Here is an 11280-nt window from a genome sequence, read left to right on the forward strand (position 1 = left end):
ACGCCTTTCCTCTTGGCTGGGTCTCCAAACAGCCCTGAAAACAACAACACCATAACTACAACAACACCATAACAACACCATAACTACAACAACACCATAACAACACCATAACTACAACATAACTACAACATCAACAACACCATAACAACACCATAACAACACCATAACAACACCATAACTACAACATCAACAACACCATAACTACAACAACACCAAAACAACACCATAACAACACCATAACTACAACATCAACAACAACAACACCATTACTACAACAACTACAACAACAACATCAACAACACCATAACTACAACATCAACAACAACATTACTACAACAACACCATTACTACAACAACATCAACATCAACAGGTTATGAGTGACGGGATGAAAACCATAAAGATTCTGAGAGTAGAACAGCCTCTTCACTTGTCAGAACGTTGTGGTGTGTGTGTGTTGGTGTGTGTGTGTGTGTGTGTGTGTGTGTAGCTGTACTCACCCAGCACGGCCTTGGCAGTTCCCTCATGAAAGGACCAGGCCAGGGACAGAGCCTCCACAAAACGCTCCTGCTTCAACAGACAGTCTACCCGCTGGGGGGGGGGGACATTAATACAACTGAATTAAGGGGAGAGAGATACATACAGACGGACGGACGGGAGGGCAGACAGACAGACAGGCAGGCAGGCAGACAGGCAGATAGACAGATGTGTCTATGTCCAGACAGACAGACAGACAGGCACGCAGGCAGGCAGACAGACAGGTGAACGTACCTCCCGCCAGTTTCTCAGAGTCATGATGTGGGCTGACTGGTGGAGGGAAAACATCAACACAACATTAGACTGGTGTTACCACACACACACACACACACACACACAATTATGCATGGATGCCAAGTGATGAGTGTTTACAGCAGGCCTGACTAGATGTTGGACTGCTTGCTGTGCTCAGTCACCAAGGTTGCCAATTAGACCAGCGTGGCAGACTTCCTCTACAGAACACACACACGCACCACAAACACACACACATACCACAAACACACTCTTTACCTTGGTCCCCAGGTAGACGATCTGTCCCTGCGTAGCTGCAGACAGACTGGTAACAAGCCTTCTCCCCTACAAGAGCCTAGAGCACACACACCGTTAGTCTGGACACACACACACACACACACACACACACACACACACACACACACACACACACACACACACACACACACACACACACACACACACACACACACACACACACACACGTCTGATGTCTGGTCTATATTTCACATTTCTACAACTTTTGTGAACATGACACCATTCTGAACACACCCCCACGACATCAGAGACGGAACACAGAGGAGGCGGGGATTGGGGAATCACGGGTGACACCCTGCCTCCTGATTGGACAGTTTATGTCCCCTTGAAGAGACAGTCTCCCCCTCTCCGGCAGTTTGGTTCGATCCACTGGGACCTTTGGTATGGCTGAGGGGGATAGGACCGGTCCACTAGGTCAGTATGGGGGGGGGGGATAGCGTTTACCATTTGCTTTGGTTTAAGTTTGAGGTTAGAACTACAAGTGATTGGTTGAGCAAACCTAGAAAACTACATTTCTACTGTCTGAGGTGATTTAGTAGTTTAGTAGGGGAGACAGACTCTTCAGGGGGAGAAAATCACTTGAGTGACCCTAGCCCTGTCTGACGCTGCTCTGTCACCCTTAACCTTTGACCTACACCCTCCACAACGGTCTGGCCGTAGAAACAGAATGAGAAGAACTGACTCTGTTTGGTTAGTACACCACAAGATGGCTGACCTGGAATTCTTTTACATAACCGCCATGGTAGTCATTTTGACTGCATGTGGAGGACACAGAGAGGAGCTACAAGCTCAGCGGTGGCACCATGGCAACCAAGAACATTCCAATGTCAGTTGAGTTTCGTCGGTTGTTGATAAAGATGAAACTTCCAAACGGTACACCAAAAGATGACCGCCGGTACACCCACCATGGAATGTAGTGTCTCTGAGTACTGAGAAAAGCACTATACAAAAGACCTGCATTATTATTATTATTATTATTATTAGAATTATAATGTTGATTTGAATGGCCATATCCGTTCTACTCATTCTGTCTGTGGGCCTGACCCTGACACCTGACTCTCACCAGAGCCTGGCTGATGTTGCCCCCTGTGGCCCTGACCCCTGACCCTCACCAGAGCCTGGCTGACGTTGCCCCCTGACCCCTGACCCCTGGCCCTCACCAGAGCTTGGCTGACGTTGCCCCCCATGGCCCTGACCCCTGACCCTCACCAGAGCCTGGCTGACGTTGCCCCCTGACCCTCACCAGAGCCTGGCTGACCCCTGACCCTCACCAGAGCCTGGCTGACGTTGCCCCCCGTGGCCAGTGATTTAAAATGGCTGCTGTTGTAGGCCAGCTGCACCTGGGCCAGGTCCAGACTCTCCAGCTGCTCCTGGCTGGGCCGGTCCACAACACGCAGCTTCTCACCGCTGTCCAGAACCACCAGGGTACGAGAGTTGATCCACTGGAGAGACGGGGGGGGGGGGGGGTGGGAGAGAGAGAGGGAAGAGAGAGAGAGAGGGGAAAGGGATAGAGAGAGAGAGAGAGGTTAACCCAGGTCAGGTAAGGTGACCATTGTGCAGTGAAACCCTGACAGGATGATGAACTCACGCTCAGACTGATGATGTCACAGTTGAGATGCAGTTGTCTCTGTTTGATGACATGGATGGTCCCGGTCTCGTCCTTCTTCACCTGGACACACACACACACAGGTTTGTATAAAGCTACATTTGTATATATATACACCACACACACACACACACACACACACACACACACCAAAAACAACAGTCCGCTCCGACATATAGAAATACAGTGAGACAGGAAGTGGAGTGTTACCAGCAGGAAGTGCACGGTGTCCCCTCTGCAGAAGGCCAGGACGGGGTTGACGACCTTCTGGACCGGGACGAAGTGCCACGCCAGTTGAGGCACGCTGGCCGGGTCCGTCTGGAACAGAACCAAGAACAACATTCACCACGGTACAACTACCACTTACCTCTACTACCAGAGAGGAGGGAGGGAGGGAGGGGGGGAGGGGGAGAGAGGGAGGGAGAGGAAGAGAGGGAGGGAGGGAGAGAGGGGGGGGGGAGATGGAGGAAAAGAGAAACAGAAGAGAATGGAGCATGCAGAACTAGAGGTCACAGGAGAGGGAGTGATGGAGGGATGGAGAGAGGGAGGGGGGAGGGATGGAGGGATGGAGAGAGCGAGGGGGGAGGGATGGAGAGAGGGATGGAGGGAGGGATGGAGGGATGGACAGACCTTGCCGTAGGGAAATGTCATCCAGACTTTGAGGGAGGGCTTCAGACCGATGACGAGAATCTGAGAAGAAGAAAACACATGAAAACAGTCCAACCCAATGTGGTGAACATTCTGATGACAACAACGACACAGCTGGAGAGGGACAACGCAGTCAGAGACTTCTGGGAGATGGGAGGGTGTAGGGTGTAGGGTGCAGTGTGTAGGGTGTAGTGTGTAGGGTATAGTGTATAAGGTGTAGTGTGTAGGGTGTAGTGTAGTGTAGGGTGTAGTGTGTAGGGTGTAGGGTGTAGGGTGTAGGGTGCAGTGTGTAGGGTGCAGTGTGTAGGGTGTAGGGTATAGCGTATAAGGTGTAGTGTGTAGGGTGTAGTGTAGTGTAGGGTGTAGTGTGTAGGGTGTAGTGTGTAGGGCGTACCTTAGTGAGTGAGGCCATAGCCAGTAGGGAGTACTGGGTGATGGGGTGGTCTTTGAGGTCTGGGGGGGCGTGGAGGGGCTCCACACAACACACCTCCCCCTTAGAGCCACTGAACAGACACCGGGAGTCACACGTCCTCATCCCCATAACCCTCCTAGAGGGGGGGGGGGGGGGAAGAGTGGAGGTAGAGTTGATGGAGGGGTCAGAGAAAACAAGGGAAGACAGGAAATATTAAAACCAGACGACCAAGAGTTGACTGCAGGATGACGGTGGGCTGGTATGGCAGTGTTACATTTCCCCCGAAGCACAACACACACACACACGCACACGCACACACGCACACACACACACGCACACGCACACGCACATGCACGGGCAGTGAAAGCACGTGGGTGAGAGCTGAAGAGGGGACAAGGTCTGTAGCTGTGTTGGTCCCTGGTCTCTCTGTCCTACAGCTCTTTAAAACCAAAAAACACAACCATACAGTTCTAGATAGGGAGTAGGGTGTAGGGTGTATGGAGTAGGGAGTAGGGTATAGGGTTTAGGAAGTAGGGTGTAGAGCAGAGGGAGTAGGGTGTAGGGAGTAGGATGTAGGGTGTAGGGAGTAGGGTAAAGGGTGTAGACCAGAGGGAGTAGAACAGTTCTAGAACACTACTGAACGCTCCAGTTGTGACGGGTGAGGAAGACTCCAGAACTCCCCAGGGGACACAGAGCAGTAGGATTCATATACTGTATCTGATGACTGAACCCAGTGTGTAGGGCACCACTGCCCCCTGCCTGTCACAGATGGAACTGCAGGCACCTTAACCCAAACTCCCCCGGGGAACCAGAACTCTGCCCCTCCCGGTCAGACGTATCGTGGCGGGTTTATGGAATGTCTGTCATACTTTCTTTCTCCAGCACCGTGGAAGGTTCCAGAGGACTGACGTACAGACGCAGCCTTGGATAAAAGCGTCTGCTAGATGACCTCACCGTAAAACCTGTCAATGGTGGAACGTGCGCTACAGTGGAATAAGCCAATCAGCAGAGGAGAGGGGACGGAGGGGGAGGAGTCTCACCTGAAGGCCAGCTCAAACACAGAGCCTCCACTGTCATTACACACAGCCAGGGTAGGGTCATCTGTGAACTGATGAAGGGGGGGAGAGAAGTTACTGTACAGGAAATGCAATACAGAGAGAGAAACAGGTCTACAGTGTGAGAGAGGACAGGTGTTACCTTGACATGGAGGAGAGAGAGAGAGAGAGAGAGAGACAGAGAGAGAGAGAGAGAGAGAGAGAGAGAGAGAGAGACAGAGAGAGAGAGTCAGACAGAGAGAGAGAGAGAGAGAGAGTCAGACAGAGAGAGAGAGACAGAGAGAGAGAGAGAGAGAGAGAGACAGAGAGAGAGACAGAGAGAGAGACAGAGAGAGAGACAGAGAGAGAGAGTCAGACAGAGAGAGAGAGAGACAGAGAGAGACAGAGAGAGAGAGTCAGACAGAGAGAGAGAGAGACAGAGAGAGAGAGATCCAGGTGTACAGCGTCAGAGAGGAGAGGTGTTACCTTGACATGCAAGATGGCCGTGCCAGGAGGGTGGGCGTCGGTTATGGTCCTCAACAGCTTCCCATTGGCCAGATCCCACATGGTGATCTGGGCACAGACACACAGGGAGGGAGCGTAGATTAGAGAAGTGTGTGTGTGTGTGTGTGTGTGTGTGTGTGTGTGTGTGTGTGTGTGTGTGTGTGTGTGTGTGTGTGTGTGTGTGTGTGTGTGTGTGTGTGTGTGTGTGTGTGTGTGTGTGTGTGTGTGTGTGTGTGTGTGTGTGTGTGTGTGTGTGTTAGTTACCTGTCCCTTAGCGAAGCCGCAGAGCAGACGGGTGCAGTCGTGGTTGATGCTGAGGGCGGACACCGCCCCGTACTCCGCCCCTGTCGCCGTGCTCCCCAGGCACAGCCGGAGGGCCTGGTTCAGATCTGAAACGGACCGCATTACCCATCAGGCCACGGGGCAGGGCAGAGCATTGTGGGAGGCCATGTTTGACTCGCAGCAACAAAACGGAACAGTTATTATTTACAAAACGCGACACAGGGATGGAGACTGATCAAACGTGTGTGTGTGTGTTCTCTCTTTTAACAAGCATCATACCAATGAAGTGGAACGGCATTCAGAGAAGAGAGACGAACCAAACAGAAACAGGAAGATAAATCAAACCATGAGCATGCAGAAGCAGCGATGAGGATGGCGATGGTCAGTCTGGAGTCGACCGAGGTCCAGGCAGGGCCCTTAAAGGAGGAGGGCAGCTGACCGTCAGGTCACACCCCAGCCTCCACCCACCGCCCCGGCCTCCACCCCAGCCTCCACCCACCGCCCCAGCCTCAGCCTCCACTCCACCACCCAGCCTCCACCCACCGCCCCGGCCTCCACCCACCGCCCCGGCCTCCACCAACTGCCCCAGCCTCCACCAACTGCCCCAGCCTCCACCCACCACCCCAGCCTCCACCCCAGCCTCCATCCCAGCCTCCATCCCAGCCTCCACCCACCGCCCCAGCCTCCACCAGCAGGTTGACTCTGTATTTACCTAACTTCATTAAACTTATTAAAACAACACAAGTGTCCTGACTGAAGCAGAACAAAACCATACGTGTGTGTGTGTGTGTGTGTGTGTGTGTGTGTGTGTGTGTGTGTGTGTGTGTGTGTGTGTGTCTGACAGACCCAATGCAGCCGGCGGATGGACACACACACTGAGAGGGAAACACTGTGAATCATTCCAGTTGAGAGGAGATGAGACAGAGGAGGAGGAGGAGGACGAGGAGGAGGAGGAGGAGGTGACACAGTGACATGCAGCTGCAGAGCATGACCACCTAGTTTATATGACAACATGACTGGTGGTGGAGGAGGAGGAGAAGAAAGAGAGAGAGGAGGGAGGGAGAGAGGAGGGGGGGGAGAGAGGAGGGGGGGAGAGAGAGGAGGGAGGGAGAGAGGGAGAGAGGAGGGGGGGGAGAGAGAGAGAGAGAGAGAGAGAGAGAGAGAGAGAGACCTTGTTGTTGGAGGACTGTACCTTTTCCTGTTGGTTCATCAGACCAGCCAAACAGAGAGACAGTGTGTCAACGATGGCACACTGCTAAACAAGCTACCAGGCAGCTAGCAGGCTAAATATACGCTATTTAACTGACGCTTTTATCCAAAGCGACTTACATTGCAGTGAGTTCATACATTTAAGTATAGATGGTCCCAGCAGGAATCAAACCCACAACCTAAGCGTTGTTAGCGCCGTGCTCTACCCACTGAGCCACAGAGAACCACAGTAGTATAACTTTACTAAACAAGCTACCGGGTAGCTAGCAGGCTAAACAAGCTACCAGGTAGCTAGCAGGCTAAACAAGCTACCAGGCAGCTAGCAGGCTAAACAAGCTACCAGGCAGCTAGCAGGCTAAACAAGCTACCAGGCAGCTAGCAGGCTAAACAAGCTACCAGGCAGCTAGCAGGCTAAACAAGCTACCAGGCAGCTAGCAGGCTAAACAAGCTACCAGGTAGCTAGCAGGCTAAACAAGCTACCAGGTAGCCTGCAGGCTAAGGAGGCATTCAGCAGCAGCAAGCGCATCTTTCAGCAAAGCTAAACCGTTTAGGGTCTCAGAATGCTGCTGGTGCTGGAGTGGCGCATGTCAATGATTCTAGGAGTGGATCAATGACTTACCGAACACGAGGGCTAGACCGTGTGACGTTCCCACGACGATCACCCCTGACACGGTCTGAAACACAGGACGTCAGTCGCAAGGGAGCAGGCACAGGAGAGCAGGCACAGGAGAGCAGGCACAGGAGAGCAGGCACAGGAGAGCAGGCACAGGAGAGCAGGGACAGGAGAGCAGGGACAGGAGAGCAGGGACAGGAGAGCAGGGACAGGGACAGGAGAGCAGGGACAGGAGAGCAGGGACAGGAGAGCAGGGACAGGAGAGCAGGGACAGGGACAGGAGAGCAGGGACAGGGACAGGGGAGCAGGGACAGGGACAGGGACAGAAGAGCAGGGACAAGGAGCAGGGACAGGGACAGGGGAGCAGGGACAGGGGAGCAGGGACAGGGACAGGAGAGCAGGGACAGGGGAGCAGGGACAGAAGAGCAGGGACAAGGAGCAGGGACAGGAGAGCACCACGACTGAACACAGTCAGGATTATTAAACATGCTTACAATGGCAGTGGGCAGTCCAGCATCCACTTTGTCCTGAGAAACAAAAAAAGAAGAAGTTAAAAAAATGATTTGGTGTGTGAGCGTGCGCGCGTGTGTGTGTGTGTGTGTGTGTGTGTGTGTGTGTGTGTGTGTGTGTGTGTGTGTGTGTGTGTGTCTCACCGCAGCAGAGACGATCTGAGCAGAGATACCCTTCAGGACGCTGTGTCTGAGGACAGAACCATGGACAGTAGTGTTCATCTCCATGGTCTTCCTCTTCCTGCAGACGAGACACACGCAGGTCACACACAAACAGGTCACACACACACAGGTCACAGACACACACGTCTCACACACACACACATCACACACTGCTTCATTCCACAGACCAGAGACACAGATGAAACACACAGGTCACACACACATGGGACAACACACAGGTCACACACACACACAGCTTTGTGTGGATATCTAACCGTTTGAGGTGGGAGCGGTCTCCGCTGTCGGAGCTGGCTAATGAGGAGGTCTCGCAGGAGTGGGCGTCGACGTTCTCCGTGTTCAGCAGGCAGGTGTCCTCCAGGATGAAGGGCTCCTCATCATCCTCAGGCTGGAACCAGGAAGGGGAAGCAAAACGGAAGCATTTCATTGGGCGACACACACACGTGCCGTGACAAGGCACAGACCAGCCTATCAGACTGTAGAGATTAAGACTGACGGTCCTATCAGAACGTCAGGTTGAAAAAGCACAGCTGAGGGGGTCTGGACCTTGTTTTGTGCATTACAGCTGGGATGCAGAGAGGAGGAGGAGGAGGAGGAGGAGGGAGGGGAGGGGGGGGGGGAGGGAGAAGAAGAAGGAGGGAAGAGGAGGAGGAGGAGGAGGGAGAGGGGGGAGGAGGAGGAGGAGGAGGGAGGGGAGGGGGGGAGGAGGGAGAAGAAGAAGGAGGGAAGAGGAGGAGGAGGAGGAGGGAGAGGGGGGAGAAGAAGGAGGAGGAGGAGGAGGAGGGGGGAGGAGGAGGAGGAGGGGGGAGAAGAAGGAGGAGGAGGAGGAGGAGATGCAGTGCAGAGAGTGGTCCAATGTACTGTACCTCGTTCAGGATGCTCTCCAGAGTCGGAGGCGTGTCCACTTGAGGGATGTCAAACTCTTTATCGTCGATCTGAGAGGAGAGGAGGGGAGGGGAGGGGAGGGGAGGGGAGAGAGGAGAGAGGAGAGAGGAGGGGAGAGAGGAGAGAGGAGAGGAGGAGAGAGGAGAGGAGAGGAGAGAGTGTATCATGTCACTCAGTCCAACTTGAGTCCAAGTATACAAGCCTGGTCAAAGCCCCGTCTGTGACTAGGATTACATGCATTTAACTTTTGGACGTTGTTGTGTGATTGGAAACATGTAAATATAATGATAATCCTCGTCACAGATGGAGTTACCTTGGCTACATTAGCTCCCTGATGCCCATACAGGCAGGACACTGATCTGCAGTAATACACGGGACAGCGAGGCCAGCTAGGACCCACACATGGCAGACAGGAGCAAGGGGGGGGGGGGGGATCATCCATAATGTAGTCAGCTAGCTGGATCAAGGCTGGCACAAAGAACCCATTATTTGACAGGTGTCAATAAGCAGCGATGCAACAGAACCACACACACACACACACACACACACACACTCACACTCACACTCACACTCACCGCGTCTATCTCCATCAGGTTGAGCTGGGAGGACGCAGAAACCAGACTGCGTGTATCTGGGGATTCTGACATTGTAAGAGATGTTGGTGAAATACATTAATCTACCCAAGAAAATGAGACACATTCATGATAAAGAAGTGATCAGTTATGACCGCCGCAGCCCGATCCTGCGCTGGGTTTCTTGTTATGGCGGAAGTCAGCAGAGTAGTGCGGTCGTTTAGCTGGCCAGCCTGAGCGCCGGTGAAACGGGTTGGGCGGCCCGGCGGGAGGAGGCGACCGGTGCCCCCGTTCAAAGCTGACGGTGAACCCCGGTTCAAAACAATGTGATGGATGCAAGCATCTAATTAGTTGTCCATGTTTTTTTTTCATGTACACAAGTGTCTGCTACTGATAAAAAACGTATCCATTTCACATATCACTGCATGTGCCTTCCAAAGGAAAACTGGAGTGAAAATTGGAACATTATTTTTTTTACATTACATTTTACATTTATGGCATTTAGCAGACGCCTTTATCCAGAGCGACTTACAACAAATACATTTGTTTAAGTAAATGAATCATCTATCCAACAGTCATCATAAGACAAAGTAATCAATGCTCAGACCAGGGGCCATTGGCAGTCGTAATCGTAGAAGAAGATTTATTTATTTATTTTATTTTATTCATGGAAAGGACGTGATGTATAATTATGAACGACCCACAAACTGCTATGTTGACAATGTGACCTGCCGGCGAAGATTTCTCTTCGGTTTGAGCGGCCTGCTCCACCCTTCCCGGTTTGTCCCAGGACCAGAGCCCGGTTCCAACAAAACGAACAGACCTAGTGCAAATCACGTGCTACGTCACGACTCTAGGGGTGTATTCAGAGTTGGAAACGTTTGACAACATTGCGAATATTTTAGTCTCGAAACGAAGTCAACAATATTTGTGCAATGTAGTTTTGATAACTGTTCCATCTTGTTGAAGATTAATGAGTTGTGTTGCAAACTATCCGTCTCCCTGTGTCAATTTCCATTTCAACACATTTCTCTTTCTCTGTGATGCCAAACCGGTGAGGTGAGAATATGATTCCAAAAACAGCTCAATGTCGCCTCCGTGTGGTCTAGAAATACAACAACAAATACACTCTGGTGTGAATTATACGTAATCCAACATCATCAATTTGTTAATTGATGTTAATTAAATAACTGTCTGCCTCCCACTTAATGTGGCGTAAAGGCGCCTTGCTATTGGCAACGTGTAAGAGGAGGAGAGGTTAACAGAGTCGTGGGTCACAAAGCTCTGGAAAGATCAGTGGTCCCGTCCAACTCCATGGTGATCACGTGACCTTCGCCAAATGCCACAGCTATCACCCAAATGCGTTGAAAAGGGCAACCCGCCACATCGAGATACATACACACATATAGCCTATTCTTCTTCCTTCTGTCACACAACATCACCGCTGTGATCCTCTGTAACGACCTGGTGTGTGCTGTTCTCACCATATCCGTGAGTGTCGTCCTATGAGGCCGATTGAGTTGACTAACTAACATGTAGGCCTAACTTAAGCACCATACAAAACCCAAACTTCTATAGTCCAAACATACCAATGTTTATTTTGGGAAAAATGCTTTACTTTAAAACCCTTATGAGGCTGCCGTAGGCCACCGGGTCAGCCCAGGAAATACAAAATCAGATGAGCAGTCAGTCGTGCAGCAGAGTGGTCACACAGCCACACACAGGCCCCGGTGGGGTTCCCC

The 11280-nt window shown here is 52.0% G+C and overlaps 1 protein-coding gene across 1 annotated transcript; it reads right to left on the reverse strand.

Moving 5' to 3' along the window:
* Positions 1-3: 3 nt before the first annotated feature.
* LOC310824701 (vacuolar protein sorting-associated protein 8 homolog) lies at positions 4-9706 on the reverse strand (the record flags this gene model as incomplete). The annotated part of the gene is given in 19 exon segments (XM_083697959.1): positions 4-34; positions 499-589; positions 770-805; positions 1046-1072; positions 1074-1121; positions 2356-2526; positions 2673-2753; positions 2901-3008; positions 3321-3380; positions 3733-3886; positions 4791-4858; positions 5271-5357; positions 5553-5677; positions 7399-7453; positions 7887-7919; positions 8046-8142; positions 8339-8469; positions 8948-9016; positions 9542-9706. Coding segments are annotated over 19 exon segments (1544 nt in total), but the record flags the coding sequence as incomplete, so codon positions are not given.
* Positions 9707-11280: the final 1574 nt, after the last annotated feature.

The sequence above is a fragment of the Argentina silus genome, assembly GCF_951799395.1.
Source record: "Argentina silus genome assembly, contig: scaffold_468, whole genome shotgun sequence".
Lineage (NCBI taxonomy): Eukaryota > Metazoa > Chordata > Actinopteri > Argentiniformes > Argentinidae > Argentina > Argentina silus.